Below are 20,468 nucleotides of genomic sequence, written 5' to 3' on the forward strand. Positions count from 1 at the left end.
AGTCACAGTTCTAAAATGTTTCAATGATGCAAGTTAAAACTAGTTCAGATAAGTGGCAAAAAGGGTCTCAGATCCTCAAAACTATCTGGACCAAGTCCACAGTCAGAAGTTAAACCACAGTGAATACAGAAGACAAGAGTGTTTTCTGAAAGAAGCTAACTACATAAATGAACTCTCATCAAACAAGCCTGCAAATACAGAGGAATTTTAGCTTTAGAGAAAGGATGGCAGGGAAAATTTAGACCTGGGATATTTGCCCAACAGAAGTGATATGGAGAACTGATTTATAGAACTTGTCCTAATACCCAGAAAGGTCATAGTGACCACGTTACGTTAAAGAACAAAACCGTACTTCTAAAAAAAGTTCATAAATCTGTGGGTTTTACTAGCACTGCTTTGGTTACCAAAGCTGACTTTAGTTAGAAGAGAAATGCCCAAATAATCAAATGTCAAGTCAAATGTCTATCTAGATGTTATGGTTTTAACGTGTCCATGACTAAAACTTGGAATAGCCTGAGAAGACATCTTCTGACATACAAAGAGCAAAGTGATGTAAGGTACAGCAAATAATCTCATGAATCAGACCTTTAATGTAGGTCAGATGAATCACAGGTGTTGATCACCTCCACTGACTACTGACCTCCTCCAGAGATTACTTTAAGAGCAGCAGCAGTTGAAGCAGTATTTAGCTTAAACATTGATGTCTGAAAGATCATAGACATCCACAGCACTAAAAGAACCAGAATGGGCTCAGGCAATTCCATGAAGACATAAGCTCTCTGCAGAAGCAAACAGAAAAGCCAAAATAGTTCCCTCCAGATTTATGATTTGAAGCTCTGTCTTCTGCTGGGGCTGAAGCAAATACCAGTCCTAAATGATGGAAGAATTCAAGAACTCCCTAAACCTTTCTCTTTCTCCTTACATAAATAATTAATTCATCAAAGGAATATGAAAACATCCACAGATTGTAATACCAAAGGTTCAGTCTCCAACTGTGAAAGTACTAGCAATACTGTAGGAATGAATATAAAAATAAGGCAAACATACAATTGTATTTCTCCTGCAATACCTTCCCAGCTCCCAGCAGTCTGCAGCCAAAATAGAGACAGGCAGTATTTCTTTTGTTTGCTCTCTTTTGTTTTGCTTGCAATTTGTTTCTTGAAGACAAGAAAAGGAGGGTTTTTTGCAACCTTGTAAAAGGAAGGAAAGAAGGACGTTGCCCTGCCTCAGAAACTCTCAGCCTGGCCCTGGGAAAGAGGCTTCCAGAGGTGGAACAGAGCAAGAGAGAGGGGGTCTGCAAGGAGGGGGGATTCTGCATTACATGCAGAGACCACAGAGGGGCATACATAAAACTGGGCCACAGAGGTGATGGGTCCCTCTTCATGGATACCAGAAGGAATTAGGGTTCACAGTAGTTCAGAAGCTGGGTGAAATAAGTGAAACCAAAGCAAACAGGAATGACCTGCCCCCCACAGAACTCAGTTATAAATTGATTTTGTGTATTCTTTCTGATCCAGCCACTTTGAGCATTCGCTATTAAAAAATTAAGTAAATACATTTTATATGTATATATATGTGTATATATATATGTATATTAAAAATATAGTTTAAATTTCAACAAAATCTTACTTTATCTTATTTTTTAAATCTTTTGTCTCTTTTTGGGGCTTCTCATGATAGTTCAAAGCTCCAGACCCCCACAGAACTCAGTTATAAATTGATTTTGTGTATTCTTTCTGATCCAGCCACTTTGAGCATTCGCTATTAAAAAATTAAGTAAATACATTTTATATGTGTATATATATATGTATATTAAAAATATAGTTTAAATTTCAACAAAATCTTACTTTATCTTATTTTTTAAATCTTTTGTCTCTTTTTGGGGCTTCTCATGATAGTTCAAAGCTCCAGACATGCCTGCCTCAAAGTTAAAGTCAAAATGGGAGGCAGGTACAATCCTCAAAGGGTCTTTACTTTCATGTTCTGTCATCTTTTCTCAGATGCTTTATCAATGTTTTATCAATAATGTAAAATCCCATGGAGCCAAGTGAAAGCACTGCAGAAGTCTCAAAGTTTGCCATATCTGTTTATTTAAAGTCTCACTACTAATCTCTCATTAGCATAGATATTTCATAGAACTAGACTAAATACATAGATAAACAGGTACAAGAAAACTGAATAGGAAGGTGTTCTGCATTTTAAAAGGCAGCTAAGTATGCAAATTTTATTATTTAAATTTAAATGTCAGCTCCCTCAAATTATAATAATGATTCCAAGTTCATAATGGAAAAATTGTATCAAGGCTGGGGACTGATAAAGAATTCTATAATCTTTCTAATTCACTCTACCAAATGCAATTAAAAGTTATTAGATTTCTAACACTTCAGCCTCTGTATAAAACATTATTCTGGTAGAAAATTAAACACTGAACTTCAATCTACTTTCCCTTTTTATGAGAAAAACATATTGAACAAAATTACCCAAACCATCAGAGTACAAGATGTACTGTACTTCAGGAAATTCATTTCAATGCACTGGAGGACTAAAATCCATAGAGATCACAGCAGCACTACTTACTTCAGCAGTGATAAATATGTGACAGCCCTCATCAAGATAGTGAAATTCAGGCATCACCAATGAGATCCCAGCATAAGTTTGCAGGTTCCATTAATTGTAAATAGAAATTATGTGTATAGTTTAAGATAATTTATTCATTAATCTACAGGTTTGTCATGCATACAGAAAAGGGAGAAATTATGCAGAACACATACAACCATATTTATGTTCAAGGATGAAGTTGAAGATCAGCTGCTGAATAATAGAACCCTGCACTTCCAACCAAGCCATTTTTTCCCCATTTATTTTACTGGCAGAAAGTAGGACAAAAACAATCATCAGTTATTAAGTTTACTCTTGTATTGACTCCAATTACTTGGCAGTTTTGAAAGACTATCCTACCAGGAGCATGTGCAGCCAGTGCTATGTGGTCTTGCTTTTCAAAAACACTTTTAGATGTTGGGTTCCATTCAGAAAAATCCTACAGGGCTCAGTGGCCATTTGTCTGATACAGAAAAGTAAAGATGAAAATTGATTTCTTAAATTGCTGATGTGAGCTCCTTCCTTATGTCCTTAGTCCTGGTGACTTCAAACGTTTTTCAATTTCTGCATCTTTCTACACCTTAGTAATACAGCACTTTCACAGCTACAGTATAGCAGTACACTTTCTAACTTCCTAAAACCCAATAATTGTTATTGGCTGAAATCACCCATTTCCATGGCCAAGACACTGGGACAGGGAAGCTGCCACAGCTGCTGTGGCACTGCCTGAAATGATGGAGAAGGCCTGACTGACACATCCCCTTTCCTCATTTCATACTGCTCCAGGGCACCAGAACTTCTACTGTTTGCCGACCGCATCTCGTTGGGTGGGTCAGCACTGTCAGAGAACTGCTTAGCCCAAGTCCACAGCAAGATTCTGGTCTCCCAGACTGCCCCTTGTGTAAGAGCTGCTTTGCTCTCAGACTCATTTACAGTGGCCCAGCTTGTTTCATCTGAGATTAAAATAAACCAAGGTGCAGTACTGCAGACAATTAATTTCAGGGATGACACCCAAACAGCAGCATGGGTGAGTCTGCATCAGGTTTGGGTCTCTCTGCTCTCTACGGTTATTCCAACAATATCCCAGGTAGCTTTATGTGTTCAGATTCCACCACATGTACCAGGCAATGTAACATATGCCCTACAGTACAATGGTGGTGAGGTTAAATCTGCTCATTCTGTAATGTTTAACCAGTTTGTTAGAATTGGGAAATCAGAAAAATTAAGTCCTGAGCATTCTCTGTTTTTCCTCCTGGGGTGATTGAGATGTGACTCCATTTTGAAAACCTGTTCTGAGAAACTGCTGTTCTGATTAACCTGGTGTAATTGCAAGGCCAGAGACATGTGGGAAAGGGCTTTCTGAAAAGACCCTGGCTCAGAGGAATACTGCTGTTTTTTTTCAGGGGCAGGGTTAGGTGTTTGTTTTGCTTAGATAGAACAAAACTATGAAACTTACCAAGATCTAGGTAAATGCCTGGAACAAATGAGTTGAGAAAAAACATAAGAATAACACATCCCAGTACAGTCAGGCATTTGATGAGAAGAATTTTGTCTGTTATTCTGTGCTGTAGATAGGGAGAAAAAAATTAGTAACTGAGCTATCTATTATGCATAGGGTTCACAAAAGCATTCTGTTCCTGCATTGTATTTTCAGCACAAAAGACAGAAATATTTAAATTAAAGCATTTCATGCATACCTATAATAAACATGAATATGTGGTCTAAGAGATACAAGTAGCTAGCAGCTGCTGCATACACTCAGCTGTGTTCTGCTCCCCCATCCCAACTTCATCTGAGCAGGAAAAGTGGAGTTGACATGCAATTCCTACTACAGAGAGCACTCCAGACACTCTCTGTTGCTCATATGCTTATAAAACCTAGGACATAAACCAGATGTCAGATCTTTTGTGCCTCCTGTACAAATCTGATGGACATGACAAGCCCACAATTCCTATGCAGCTTCTATACCCCCATGTCCAGCTTCTGCAACCCCATGGTGATATCCTCATGCTCTCACCCTCAGATCCAGCACTTCCCGTCATAACTCTCCTTCCTTGCTCTAACCTCACTTTTGCCACCAACCCAGGGAATCACCTTCTTCCAGCCTCAGTCCCCCTCTCATTTCCAGCCTCTTCCACATAGTTTAAGGCTCTACTAAGGTACAAGTAAGTCCCTGTTCTTTGAAAAGGTTGTCTTTTATGCAATGCCTTGAAAAAAGGTGTAAAACTTGGAATCATAGAATCACAGGATGGCTTGGGTTGGAAAGGACTTTAAAGACCATCTAGTTCCAACTCCCCTGCATGGAAAGGGACCCCTCCGACTAGAGCAGGTTGCTCAAAGCCCCATCCAACCTGGCCTTGAACACTTCCAGGGCATCCACAACTTTTCTTAAAACTTCTTCTTAAAAATTAATAAGAAATACTGTTGGTTTTGTTTTGTTTCAGCATGACACGTAGGACAGTGATGTTATAGTCAAGGACTTGAGCTCCCAAACACAGGCCTGGATTCATTAGTGATGCCAGTGAGGTGGAGAGGATGTGACATTTAGACAATGAAATGTAGGTGAAATTAATCCCACTGCAGAGTTTACATCTCATCCGACCCAGCTTCAGCATAAAGACTTAGACAGCATTAATGTGTGCACAGCAAATAGAATGGGATTTGCCCAAGTGATTTATCCCTCCTTGAGTAATAAAGCAGGCATGTCACAGTGTAGCAAATTGGTATTGGGTACCTCAGAAGAATTGTGCTCAATTGTCATGCACCATGGCTATAAACAACCTATTGACACCTTCTGAGTCTTTCTGGCCATGGATTAAAAATTTAAGAAAATGCTGCTGAATCATTTATTGATCCTTTAAATTAAATTATATTTTTCTCAGGAAAAAAAATTCTCCCTTTCCCACTGAGAAGCCAGCCTACTTGACTGCCAGCTTCCTTCTATCATGAGAGTTATTAAATTTGCATTAGATTCAAAGCACTCTCTCTGTATAAATACATAGGTCTGCTTATAGACATACTGAGATAATCTGCCATCTACTTACATTTTTCTGGAGTTCCTGAATATTTGTTTCCCAGTTTTTATCTTCTTGTGAAATTTGCCTGAAAGAAAAGAACACCTGCTTTTCTCCAGAGTGAAATTAGGGCTCTGCCAAGAGTGCTGGAGTATCACTGCAAACCGATCACCTTTTCCCCAGTACTGAGTAACTGGTACCAAAGGAGGTGTGTCCTTCTTCCAGCAGCAAAATTCCCATGAGCATTCACTTAAGGTTCCACTTTTGTACCATGTTTCACTAATACACAGTCTCTTGTGTTCATTAAGAGTCCCACAGGCTTGGAAGGAGCCTCCAGGGTATGGACCTCAGTATAGGATCCAGCTCAATGCAATATATAGTTCCCTTAGCAGTTTCAGGAGTTGATGTGTGCCATTCTGCCATAAAACAAGGGTTCTGTGCTAATATCAACAAGTCAGAACACATATATTTTACATTTGCATTTTGTAATGAAGTTTTTAAGATCCAAATAACTTCATTATGTTATCAGCATAGTTAGCCCTTGAGCAAAAAGCCTTGGGGTTTACAGTTCAGGAGTGCTGTTGTTAACACTAATGAATTTTTATATTGCTGCTGCCAGAGGAATCCTGATTTTCGAGATTAAATATACAATTTTTATTTATGCTTCAGAAATGCCTTCTTTAGAGTGTTATCAAGTCTAATAATGTCATAATCTTTTAAAAATTAGGTGATTTTAACAGCCTTTTTTGTTTTTAAGTAGTAACACTGTCATTCCATTCAAAGTGCACAACATCAACATTGAATTATGTACACAAAAGTCATCTCAGTACTGGAACAGTTTGAGAAATCATATTTTCATGTTGTTGCTTATGTTGCCTGTTTGCCACATTTAATAATGAAAATTAATTCTTTTAGTTCCACTTTAGTTTAGTCAATTTGTTTTCAGAATATTTATCACTGCTATTCTCTGTTTTCAGCTTCCATAGCATAACAGCTGGTTTTGTTAGAACATAAATAAAATAAGGTTAATATTTTTGCTGGTCCTAGTTTAAAAAGCCTTCTTCTTCTCTTTATATAAATGGTTAAATATGCCTACACTCAGGTTCATACTGAAGATTTGATTATGAAGTAATTTGGAAATGCAGCAATTCACTGGCAACATATTTTCAAACTCAATTCTTCACTGAAGAACACTCAGATTTTTTCAGTAAGAAAATAAATTACAGTGTTTTACAATGCTAAAGCCACTATTGAAGGAAAAGTCTAATAATCTATTTGTGATCTTTTTAAACCAAAAACTACCTGAAATTTCTAGGCCTTTAAATTTGGATCATATTGTCAGTTCTTACACCAGTTCTTACATCTCAGTTTTGTCGTAAAATACTTTGTGTTTTACCAGTGCTGAGGGTGGCACTTTGTAACTCCCCACCATCCATATGACCAAGAGATGGGTAAGGATACAGGTCTCATCCCAGTAAAGATCTCTGAAAGCCTTCACTCTCAGCTCTCCCTAAAATTACCAGATGTGAGCCCTCAGCTGCTTGAAGCAAACAGAAAGATCACCCACAAGGTTAGCAAAGCCAAGCTATCAGTCCTGGCTGTAGACTGAGATGAGCAGGAGCTCCCTGCTGGTCCAACAGACTGCCTGTGCCTACAGCTTGTCTCCACCAAGGGTCAGAGAGGGAAGATGGGACATGCTGGTCCTCACTCACCTATGAAACGTCCTCAGCTTTGTCCTCAGGAGCAACTCCAGAGTCAGCACCTTCTGCATCAAGAGGCATTTCACAGCTGTCTCCTCTCTGCTGGCTGGGTTAATGCGCTGTGCAGTCAGTCTCCAAACATAGATCTCATGTTTCAGCTCTAGAAAGAAGCAAAATCATTTATCTTAAAGCATTTATCTTAAATCATTAATAATTTATCTTAAAGCAGGTATAATGCATCTGAGATGCACAGAATATGTGTTGCATGCCCTGGACTCAAAGCTGTTAAAATTATTGGAATGGTTTTCCAAAAATTTCCCACCTAGGAAGCTGGTTGCACCATCCATTTTGCAGAGCTGGAGGGAACATAAAATAAATAGAAGCTTTTCAAAATGTTAAATAAATCCATTTCAAAGTCCTTTTCCAAAGAAAAATAAGTACTGTCCTCAATCACGTACAGATGCCTTCCATGAGCTTTAGTGTTACAATCCTATCACATTCATTTTACACCAGGAAATTAACTGCCAATATACATAACACTGCTAACAAGGTACTAGTCACTTTGTAGTTAGGAATTGCAGCAAATGTTCCTTCACTGCATTCAAAGCAGACAACACGTTTCCATTCACTCTATGTTCATACATACAGTTTTATCAATGTAAGGCAAAACTGGAATTTAGCACTGTCTTATGGAATACCACTAACTAAAGGTTCCCTAAGAGGACTTAATTCTTAAGCACTGAAAATATCCATAAACAAAGCTACTGTCACCTGTGTGCAGACCTGAATGATACCTGATCTGATTCATTAGCTCTTGAAATTGGTCTCTAAAATCGTGTCAGAATTTTCAAGTTGTTGGTTTTTTTTGTTTGTTTGTTTGTTTTTTCCAGCATCATCAAGGTCTTGGAGAATGACTGAAAAGCACATGTTCCTGTTCAGGAAGGACTTTAGACTGGGCATGCAAAAAAACCCAAACAAAAAAAAAAAAACAAAACCAAAACCCCCAAACTTTGGATTTTCCAGGCAATCACTGAAAAAATAAAATCTTCATATTCTGCACAAATGCTTCCTGATGAACCAACAGGATGTATCCTTACCCTTCTTTTCTGTTCCCCTCAAATTTCATGTTGTTGAAGACAATGTGTCAAGAATTCAAGACTTAATATCCTAAGAACCCTGTTCAAACAGCAAATTGTTCTTATCCTAAGAAACAGATGTGTGTCTTTGCACCATGTAAAAAAAACCCAACAAAACAAACAAACAAAGAAACAAACAAAAACAACAAAAAACTATCTCCACCAATTTTGATGTAGGCAGTGTTATTAACATTTACTGCTGCAAATCCTTAGTGGTTCATCATATCTACTATCAAAACAAGTAATAAACATGTTTCATTGAACCTCCCCCCCCTTCCTTTGTGACCAAGTATTTATAATGATAATACAGAGTGAACCATGTAAAGATCGACCATAACAAGGAATTAGATTTGACAGAACTCAAACATCTATGAGCAAAAGGGTGTCCAGAGCCTGCACATTTGACACAAAAAAAAGAGATCTGAACAGCAATTGACTCACATTGTGTATGGGTCACATCTATAGGAGAGCACACATCCATCAAAATGGTAATTTTTGCCTGACCTTTCCAATGCAAGACCAGAAATGTAAATTCCTGTTATCTAAAGCTATCCCAGCTAATTAAACAACTGGTGCTCAGCTAAAGCTTTTCTTCCAAAGAAAGGATTCATTCCTGAATCCCAGATATCAAAGATGTGCAGAACCTACCACTTTCCTACGTAATACATTTGGTGATTCTTCCCTCAAGCACAATCTGACACTAAATTATATAAAAGTATGGATAAGTCCACATGATTTTGTGCTGGTCATAGAACGATATCAGGTCGGTCAAGCAGGACCCACCTTTCCTGAACCCATAATGGCTGGGCCTGATCCCCTGGCAGGCCTGCACTTGCCACGTGAGCACACTCAAGATGAACTGCTCCATCATTTTTCTGGGCACTGAGATCAGACTGACAGGCCTGTAGTTCACTAGATCCTCCTTCCAGCCCTTCCTGTAGATGGGCATCACACCAGCAAGTCTCCACCACATCTGGGACCTTCCCTGTTAACCAAGGCTGTCGATAAATGATGGATAGAGACTTAAGATCCTCTGCCAGCTCCCTCAATACTCTTGGGTGTGATAGATCTTCAGGCCACAGCTGATCTGCTCACCACAGAATGATGGCAGCTGTGCAAAACTCCCTTATTTTAAATCTCTGAAAAGCTGGTATTTTTGCTTAACAGTAGGGCAAGACTGAGTTTCAAATCTTTGAATTTGCAAGTACTGTAAATAGTAATATCTGAAAAAAAAGCTAATCTGCTTCAGCTCTTCACTTTCTGGCCCATGGGGCAACAAGCTACTTCAATTGGCAACTTCCATCTCACAACATCCACCTTGAAACTGGTCTGATATTGTGAGCTGAGAAGTTGTTCCTTCCCATATAGATGAGCAGGACTAGATGGAAAGAAGCTGCACAATATTTAATGCAACTTCCCAGGCAATTTATTTTTTTTTCTTTGAAAAATTTTCTGAGCCCTTTAAGGTGCAAGAAATATTTCTATGATACTCCATGCTGCCCCAAACTGAATGAGACAGAAACTTTTGCATTTCTTTTAAGCAGGTGAAGGGGGAAAACCCCCTCAGTAAGTGAATGGTCCTTTCTGTATTGTTTTTTCATGCAAATTTCAAGTTTCTTGGACTGTAGCTTTGAAACTGTGGCTCACCAATAGTTAAATAGTGTGTTTTTTCTTTTTGTCTGGCAAATGCTCATGAACCATAATCATCTGTTTTGTTATGCTGCTTTCTGGTAGCTTGTCTTTGCTAAAACACCTTTCCTGATGGTAGCTGTTCACTCTGCCATAACATTTCTCCTTCTTTCAAAATCAAATTTCACTAAGGGTTTTGCTGACAGAGCAAAAGCTGAATCTTTCATCATCTAACCAAGATGCAGATCCCCAGCAGGTAACTTCATACAAAGGATCTTTCTCTTCTCTACTTCAGAAAGGTACAGCTAACATCACTGTATCTGGTTGAGGATCTTAAGGACTTTAAAGGTCTTTTCCAACCAAAAGTATTTTATGATCTGTGCCACAAGCAAACCCACAGAGCAGAGAGCACTACCACTTGCTTTGCACATTTCTGTCCCATCTCTGCAATGCTGTGGGGCTCAGCAAGGTTGGCCTGATGCCTTCTGGTCTGTGTTAAAAATATACAGGTGTTTTCATATGGTTTTGATCTTTCCTTTCTGTACAGCAAGTGCATGCTTGATTGTTCAGTCATTAGTTTTTCTAAACATCCCAGGGATGTGGACCTCCAACCTGCAGTGGAACTTACTTCAGAGAAAAATGTCCTTTGATAACCAGAACAATGGATACATGTTTTATACTGCAACTTCTGTTGCAGTAATAATTTTGAAGAGGTTATTCTAGGTTTTCCCACAGTATGTTTTTCCTATTTCTCTTTCCAGCACACACTTACTGTAATAGCCCATTAAGGTATCAGGTGATACACATATATTCTTTGTTTGCTTGTTTGTTTAGTTCTAGGATCAAATGAAGGATCAGGAAACATGTTAAAGTCTATGCTGCTAATCTGTTCTGGTTTTGTAATTTACCATATTTTACCGCAGACATCATGGATACAGAGTCCTGGACCCATTTAATTTAATGGAGTTTCAGCTACTGACCTGAGCTGTGACATTTTAGGAAACATTTTCTGCATTTTAGAAAACATTAGGCTTCATTTAAAATGCATATTCTTTCTTGAATCTGACAATGAATAGTCAGACTGATTTTCACTTAGAGTAATCGCACATTCCCTCCCTCCCAACTGCCAGTAACAAAGATGACATCCTCAAAAACTGAGTGTAATTAATTCCCAGTCTCAGAACCTGAAGAGGCCAGACTTGCTGATTAATGATGCTCAGAAAATCAAGACCGGCCTTGATAGGAATTATCATAAAATGGCAATTTTAAACTTGCAACTACACTCAATACATTAGCTACCTTTTTGCAAGCAACGTAAGTCTGACCTGCTGGGCTGTGACTAACAACATACAAAGCATTTGCTTCTGAATGGGGTTGTTGTTTTCTTCTCCACATGCTATGGTAGCTTAACTTTTTTCAGTAAAGTAATTATTTTTCTTAGCTAACTTCCCAGAACAGAACACTTCTTTTAAAGGTTAACTGAAAAACAAGTTAAGTACCATGAATTATGGCTTCATCCATTAATAGCAGTATCTGTAACTTTTAGTAATTTTTTAAATCTCTGATATTATATAATTAATCTGCTAAGCATCATTAGACAGTAATTAAGTGTCATCTCCATTTTAAAAAGCACAGAAACTAAGTCAGAAAGGTGAAACATAAGTGTGGAATAAATTCACAATGAGGGATATTCCAGCTCAACTATTTATCCCTCCCTCCTAGGAGACAAGCTTAAGACACTAATACTGAAAAAAAATGTAAAAGTCTGAAATGTCCTTGTCTTTATTCCCTTGAGTGGTTCAGTTTATCAGCTGTGGAAAAAGGTGAGTACAGGCATAAATGTTGCAGGGTCTTCAAAACTGCAACAAAACACACTTTGCCTTTTTCAGCTAAATACTTGCAAGGGAATGCAAGAAATGTGCACAATGCTGCATAAAGCAACACAAAGAATTGACTCAGAGTTTGACAGCTGGGGCCCCATTTGGTCGCTGAGGCACCTAATTTCAGTTCACATGCCCAGCATGGGATTACATCCATGGTAAAGGATTTACAGGACATCACTCCAGCAAAGCAGCTGGAGCCAGGGAAGAAAACTGTAAAGCTCAGATGGTGCCACACACCTAAGTCACACCTCCCAAAAATTTTCTTCTGGGCAAACTGGGGCAGGCTGCAGTAGTTCCAGGAGTTAAGCTATTCAGAAAGCTGCAAATTCAGCTGCACCAAAAGAAATGTGGCCAGCAGATTCTCCCCCTCTGCTCTGCTCTTGTAAAACCCCATCTGGAGTGCTGGGTCTAGTTCTGGAGCCCCCAACATAAAAAGGACATGCAGCTGTTGGAGCAAGTCCAGAGGAGGGCTGAAAAGATGATCAGCTGGAGCACTTATTCTATAAAGACAGGCTGAGAGAATTGGGGCTGTTCAGCCTGGAGAAGAGAAGGCTCCAATGAGACATTATAGCAGCCTTCTAGTAGCTGAAGGGGCTACAGGAAAGCTGGGGAGGGACTTGATACAAGGGAATATAGTTTTAAGCTGAAAGATGGTAGATTTAGATTATATATTAGGAAGTAATTACTTATTGTGAGGGTGGCAAGACACCAGAATAGGATGCTCAGAGAAGCTGTGGATGCCCCATCCCTGGAAGTGTTCAAGGCCAGGTGGGATGGGGCTCTGAGCAACCTGGGCTAGTGGGAGGTATCCTTGCCCATGCAGGGGAGTTGGAACTAGATGGTCTTTATGGCCCCTTCTAACCTAAACCATTCTATGATTCTATGAAAACTGCAACTATTATTCTCCTTAAAAATTTAACTGGAAGTTTTCCTCAGGGTGCTTTTGGTTTTCCCCTGTAATTTGAGCTACTGAATGAAGTGCAAGGAACTTGAGCACAACACTACAAGCACCCCCCTGCATTTTATAAAGGAATCATCCACTTAATATCACTATGATGGTCACATTACATTGAGATGGAGTAATCTGCAGCTATTAAATAAGGTTAGGTCTCTCAGGAAGTTTCAGAATGGTTGATAAAGACAATACTTTGCTCTTCAGCTGGTTTGTCCCTGAACAAGGGATGGGATCTTATCTCATACACATGCTCCATTCTCATCTCTACGTGGGTCAGACTTAGAGACTCAAAGTTATTTTAGTCCTTATGAGTTTGCCCCTGAGTTTCCACTACTGTATTTCCCCATCTTTTAAAAGCAGGAATCTAAGAATACTCAGGTTTCATGTGCATTCATCCTAATGTTATCATAAAACTCTATTCTGTTACACTGAGAACAGCACAGGGTCATGGTAAGTACAGAGTCAAGTATTTTGAGCATTAATTTACCTAAAATTCCAGTGGATTTTTTTCTGAAATTTTTCGTCAGGTGTAAAATCTAGAAAAACAGTTTCAGTTTATTCACTATCAAGAAGTTTTAACTCAGACTTACCCAGAAAAACAAATGTAGTCAGTAATTTCCATTAAAGTAGAACTCTCAAAGTTAAAAAAACAAACAAACAAAACAACCCAAACCAAACCAAACAACAAAAACCAACAGAAATCTTTGTTCAATTCATTATCCTCTGCTCAACAGTGAATTCCAATCATAAAACAGTTTTCACTAAACATAAATACTGGTGATGCTCTTTCAATATTAGGTAAAGAGGAAAAAATAAAATAAAATATTGCAAGCAACTGCTTAAAGATGGTATTCCTGAAGTCCTATTAAGGGAAAAAGAATCATTAAAAGATACAACCTCACAAAGACAACTCTCACAATCCAAAAGATAGTGCTTCATCTAATGCTTTCTCTTGGACAAAATGAAGAGCAAATTAAAGGACCATACTTCAGACTCACCGTATCTTTCAGAAACTGGTTTAAATTTAAAAGTAGTGATCAGTAAGTACAGATCATTTTGATAAATAAAAAGGGTAGGAATAATTTTTAAAGGTCAAGGTTACACTTTCATTTCAAACATCATTGTATTGAAGCTCTCCACAGCAAACATACAGAGCACATGTGAAATTAACCTATATTGTTCTCTGTATATCAGCAAGATGTTATGAGCTTCAGAGTCCTCAAAGCAAAGTGGAAAGTTTTGCCACAGCTTCACCAAAACACTGTTAATGAAAAGTCCAGATCTTGTCAACAGTCTGTATCTGTGCAACCAGTCCACAGTTGTGGTATGCACACAAAAATCCAGAGGGTCAAGTGCTACAAAAGAAACAGGAGGTATCACTTCCTAAGTTTTCACATCCCATCAGTGATTTTTCTGCATTGATTCATTTCGTGAAAAAATGTGTATAACAAAATTGTGAAGTGCTGCTTAATTGATTCAAAATGCCTCTGTATTATACTTCCTTTCAGCATAAGGCAGGTAAAGTTATATTTCAGATGCCTTTTTTGTGATGGCTACATTACCAATGTACTAAGCAAATAAGATGAGATTGTCTTATTTCCCTTATTCTGTAATACTACTTTCATAATCTGAAAACAATAAAAGACAGATCAACATTTTCCTCCTTCCAAGGGGAATACTCCATCAACTCTAAAGCAGCACAAAGGACATATATAGGATTCTAAAGACAAAATTATCCACAGTTTTTAAGAATATAAAAATTTGGCACCTGTGTAAAGTAAATAACTACACTTATTTTCATTCCAGATCATTAGAAAATCTATAGAAGATACAACTAATAAAAGGCAGATAACTTTTTTCTTACATTTTAAAACATAAAACCATGACCCTGGTGGATCCTGAAATACTATCCAAATACTATCCAAAAATGAGTAAACACTACCTCTTCAGTGACCATAAGACTACCCAGTTCCTTTGAGACTGTTCCTTCCTCTGTACCTCTGCAGTGTCCTTGTGGCACTGGACTTTATTATTATTTTATGTGGGCTTCTTTGAATTCAAAGGGTCTGAAGCAGCATTGGGGTTGTCTTGCAAGTCATCATTGTGGTTCTTCCCCAACTTTAAACTAAAAGTTTGTACATTACACTGCAGGGCACAGAGTGAGGGCACATGGCATTGTTAGAGAATAGAAAGGCCACACCAACATCCCTTGCCCTGAGAAAACACCAAAGCTGGTAACCTTTAGTACAGCCACCTGCCCTGGGGACCATTCTCCCACACAAGCATCTCAGGGCTGCAAGAGGCAAGGGCATTCACATGGACAAAATGCTAATGACAGCACTGAGCCATACCTGGTGTTCAGCTACAATTACAATCAGCAATGCCTGTGCATGGTCATTGCAGGGAGCACAAAATACTACAGCAGACATTTGTAGTTACTATGGGACACAGAGGGAGAAGCTCACCAGACATTGAGTGCTAAATGAGTTTTTCAGTTTTACTTTGTTGTCTTTCTTGACTTTCACCCCAGCTGTGTCATCCTTCGGGCATTTTCATGCCAAATGAGGCCTGATGGGAGCAACTCTTACTCTAAGTCCAGGAATAATGCTTGGACACCTCGGGACTGCAGCCAGCACAGTCACATCAATTGCATGTGCCTGACAATGCTCAATTATCACTCCCCTACTTCTTTCCTGTTCTACATTTTCTACATTTTCACAGCTAGTTTTGTACCTCTTCTTTCCCCTCCTCCACTCCCTCTTAGACAAGCAGCTGTAAAACTCCACATGGAAGAAAGAAACAGACTTGCTCACTCATCTGGTTATCACACTTCACATTGTGAAACAGCACCGTGTTTTTCACACATTAAGCACTTTACACATGACTATGATTAGGAAATTCCTTCTGTTGTAGACTTTACATACTGACTACCATACCACCACAGCAGTATTTTCCCAGCTGCTGCAGACAGTGAGATAAACCAGAGGGAATGATGTGCTTCCCCCCTCTCCTGGCATCAGCACTCCTGCTTCAGCTGTGGGTTTCTCTTCAGCCAGTGAAGCAATCAGAAACTGGAGCAAGCAACACGGGAGAAATGGGGAAGTGGTGCCAAATCTGTTACTGTGCTAAGAGAAAATTCTCTTTGGCAAAAATGGCAGTAATAATACTTGTCATCGGACCACGTGTTACCTACTGTCCTGGGGATAGCAACCTTCCCCAACCCTGAGGTCCACATCTCCACAGCTTGATAGCTGAGGCATAACAGTGTTTAAATAATGCATCATTATCCCTTAAAAGAAGTTAAAACTTTGGTTTCAAGTTTTGGGGCATGGGGGAGGGGACAGCACAAAGAGAAAGTTTAATTCCTCTTACACTCATGTTATTATTTCCCTGTTCATATTCCCTTGGGAAAGTATATATACACTTTTTAAACCTTCTCATCTTGCTACCCTAATCCTAACATCTTTTTCTGCATCACATGGAACAAGGCATGAGTTTATTAGCTGAAAATCACACTCAAAATAATCCTCAAAACATCCCTTAAATCTTAAAAATAATTTTATATTCTCTGTCATGGCTGAGATCTTTATATTATCTTTTCTTTCATAATATGCCACACTTCAAGTAGGTAGTGGAAGGAATGTGGTGGGTTTTTTTTGCTGTCCAGGTGCTACAGCTCAGTCTGAAAGCCAACTATTTAGAGACACTGGTAACACACAACAGTGGAATTAATCTGCCAGTGTATCACCAGAATAACAGCATCAACTGTTGTTAAAATCAGTGCTTATCCATTCTCAACAAGCAGCGTAGCCCAAAGCAACAGAAAAAATCTTAAATCATGGCAAACAGTGAAAAAAATCTAGGAAGAAAAATATACCAATTAAATCTCACGTATCTTATTTAAATGATGATTGGGGGCAGGCTGAGGGAAGGCTGGTTTTCAGTTTATTAAAACAGATGCTTCAAACAATGTATTTGAGGTTATCAAACTTCAGACAGCAGGACCCCTGAAAGCAGGACTTTGGAGCATATTCTGCAAATCCAAACCACAACAGCACCTTCTAAAGGAATTGTGTTTGCCACTTCCTCTTCCATTTTCACTGAAAATTTCTATGGAAAGAGTAAGCATGTGCTCTAATTGAACAGCTACTGATTAGCTTCGCAGCAATGGAGGCACAGCTGATTATAAGAAAGACAACACAATATACTGATTAGGAGAGCACTATATCTGAGCATACTAAGCCCCAAGGAACAAGGATTACTGAGAGGTGAATTGAGGGAAACATGCTAGCCTCTTGAAAGTGTACAGTGCTTCACTGGCAAAAATATTATATCAGTGAATAAATTACACTGTTCAAATTAACCCAAAAGTTTTTATGCATATTAGGCTTATTAAAAATCTAAATCATATGCTTTAAAAGTTTATATGTCAAAGAAAAAAAGCAATAATTCTATTTTCTAAAAGGTATATTCACAAATAATGTTATTATCTGAGGATTAAAATTGGTCACACTAGGTAGAATATATTTCTGACTGTTTAGATATTACTTATCTCAAGACACCTTGCAGGCCAGCACTTCTAGAGATTATTTAAGTATATAATAATTCTAGTTATTAATGGAAATGTCCATGAAGCTATAAGTTTCATTAGAATAAGAAATTAATAAAAGCAAATAAATTATCTTTTAATAGGAAAGTTGGGAAGTTAGAAAAAATGCTGGATACCAAAGTTTTAATAATATACTTGCAGGCAATGAAGAGAAGTCATTTTTTATATGATGCATAATTGCAACGGTTTTTATCTGAGAAGTTGCAAGTGTTCCTTTCCTCCCCAAGAAAAATATAATTCCGTTCCAAGAGGTGATCTCTTCCACAAAGGATTCTCATTCTTGAGCCCTGTATAGAACAGGTAGGAACTTGCTCTATATTTATTGTTCTGATAGAGAATTATAGAATAGTTTGGGCTGGAAGGAAACCCTTAAAGGTCATCTAGTCCAACCCCCCTGCAGTGAGCAGGGACATCTTCAACTAGATCAGGTTGCTCAGAGCTGCATCCAACCTGACCTTAAATGTTTCCAGGTATGGGGCTTCTATGACCTCTCTGGACAACCTGTTCCTGTGTATCATCACCCTCATCCTTATAGCTAGTCTAAATCTACCCCCTCTCAGAAGAAAACCATTAACCCTTGTCCTATCACTACAGGCCCTATTAAAAAAGTCCCTATCTTTCTTATAAGCCTGTTTAAAGTACTGAAAGGCCACTATAAGGTCTCCCAGAGCCTTTTGTCCTCCAGGCTGAACAGCTCCAGCTCTCACAGCCTTTCATCACAGGAGAGGTGTTCCATCCTTCTGTTCATCTTTGTGGGCCTCCTCTGAACCTCCTCCAACAGTGTGTGTGGGGGGGGAGTTGAATGAGCGGCCATGGGGCTGTTTCTTTTTTGTCGTGTTGGGCCCAAACTCCCACATTATTGGTGAGCCAGGCAGGAGAGAGACAAGGAACCACGACAGGCGCATTTATGGCTCGGAGAAAAATCTCCTTCTGCATGTTAGCACTGTCAATTTTCAGTGACTTTCTTTCTTTAAAGGCTTTCCTGGCAAGATAAATTCCTAGCTATTTGAATGGAAACTGTAACTGAGTAAACTGAGGTGAGCTAGAACTGTCCTATCTTTTTTTGTCTATTGCTAAATAAATCTTTTCTCTCTTTGACCCAGAAGTATATAGTCAATAGATTTATTTACCCAGTAAGGAAGATGACTTGCAGCCCCTTTCCTGGCATGAGAAGATAGAAAATGAAGATTCTTTATTGCTTTCTGAAAAATCTTAGTTTGTAGTTACACCAGGAAATATCTAGTCATTTTAGGGACTGAGTTCAGTGCATTATTTTACTCTCAGGATCGAATCTCTTAAGGTTGCAGAAAGCCTCAGCTGTTGTACAATGGCACAGTAATGAAAATGTGTATCTCATAGCAAGCAAATATATAGAAGGAAAATGATCCTTAATTCTCTTAGAAAACAACTAGGTAGTATCACCTCTAAAACACCTCAAAAACACTTTGGCTCTTAATACTGGGCAAGAGTCACATCAGCTGAGAAGAGGGAGGCTGTGTGTGCTTTGTGCTGAAAGAGCACTGAAGAAGTCCCTCAAAACGGGATGTCTGCACACAAGATGACTTCCTAAGCAGCGAAGTCTCTTCTCTGAACATTCTATCAGAGACATGGTACAATCCACTGAGGATAGGACTTCCACTTCTGCCTTTTTAACAAAATGCAACTCCTAAAATGAATTTTCCCTGGAAAAAGGCAAGACACTATGAATTGTACTAATTTTGCCTCAGCTATCCAGCATGAAAATCTCTGTACCCAAGTTAGTTCCCTTGAACTCCTCTTATACTCAAAAGACAGAAACTTGAGGGGGGGCTGCAATATATCTATTCTATTGTAGACAGCTACTTTAGTCTTTAGAAGGGTTTACCTTTCTCCACAGACTGCAAATGGAGCCAAGTTACTCAGCTATATAAAAAATTGTCCTCCCTGTTGCTAAAAAGACCCCTTGTGCATAGGTTTGGAGATTTTTTACAGCACATTAAAACAAGTGTTGCATGGTCAGTAGAAGCCTGGATCCTAAGTCCAAGCCTGACAATATTCAAGAAGCATTTGGACAATGCCCTCAGGGACATGGCGTGAACTTTGGGGTGGTCCTGTTCTGGGGTGGGAGCTGGACATGGTAATCCAGGCTGTCTGAGGAGGTGGTTGAGCCACCATCCCTGGAGACATCTAAAAAAGACAAATGTGGTGCCAGGGACAGGGTTTAGTGGTGGATGCAACAGTTAGGGTAGTGTTTGGACTCAATGATCTTGAAGGTCTTTTCCAACCTGAGTGATACTGTGATACTGCAAAGTCTTCCACAGTCAAAAGTGAAACAATCATCAGTCCCAGGGAAGAAACAGACTCAGGTATCTTTGTGTGAAGCTTGCTAAGAAATTATACTTAGTGAATTATTTTTGTATAAAGAAATGGTGACTATTTGGGGATTATTATTTTTTCACCAGTCAAACAGAGAACAATTACAAAAACTTCAAAATGAGTTAATAGAAAGGCATAAAACCTTGAAGACAAAAAGAGACCAACATACTCAACAACCATTGAAACAGCTTTTCTAAGACTCCAAGAGACTATGAAAATAAGCAACCTCATAGATTTAGTTCTACTGTCTTTAAAGACATAGATTTAGTTCTACTGAATTATATAAAACATACACCAGGGAAATTCAGGGTTGAAAGAGCCACAGAGGCAAACTGGAAAGAAGTTGGGAAGTCCTACTCTTGATGAAACATCCTTCACTGACCACAGACCAGGGAAAGATTGCTGAAAAAATCCAGTGGAAGAAAACCAGCAGTGAGGGAATGCATGCATGCACTATGCCCATCATAAAGGAAAACTGAGATATTTCTAAAGCTAGGTTGTGACCTCAGCATCTTGAGCAGATGTCATCTGTTGTGATATAGAAAACTCTGGTATTCACAAGCCTATGGCTAGGAATGTTGCAAAATAT

At 38.8% G+C, this 20,468-nt stretch overlaps 1 protein-coding gene across 1 annotated transcript in view; it reads right to left on the minus strand.

Annotated features, from left to right (window-relative positions):
* The window catches only part of OCA2 (oculocutaneous albinism II), a 171,786-nt gene that overhangs the window by 78,173 nt on the left and 73,145 nt on the right, over nt 1-20,468 (minus strand). Inside the window, exons 15-17 of the mRNA XM_009994824.1 lie at nt 7,325-7,472; nt 5,643-5,700; nt 4,055-4,163 (exon numbers count right to left, since the gene is read on the minus strand). Of these exons, the coding sequence (XP_009993126.1) occupies nt 4,055-4,163; nt 5,643-5,700; nt 7,325-7,472 (315 nt within the window). The remainder of the gene's footprint in view (nt 1-4,054; nt 4,164-5,642; nt 5,701-7,324; nt 7,473-20,468) is intronic.

The sequence above is a fragment of the Chaetura pelagica genome, unplaced genomic scaffold (genome assembly GCF_000747805.2).
Source record: "Chaetura pelagica isolate M959 unplaced genomic scaffold, ChaPel_1.0 scaffold263, whole genome shotgun sequence".
NCBI classification, from domain to species: domain Eukaryota; kingdom Metazoa; phylum Chordata; class Aves; order Apodiformes; family Apodidae; genus Chaetura; species Chaetura pelagica.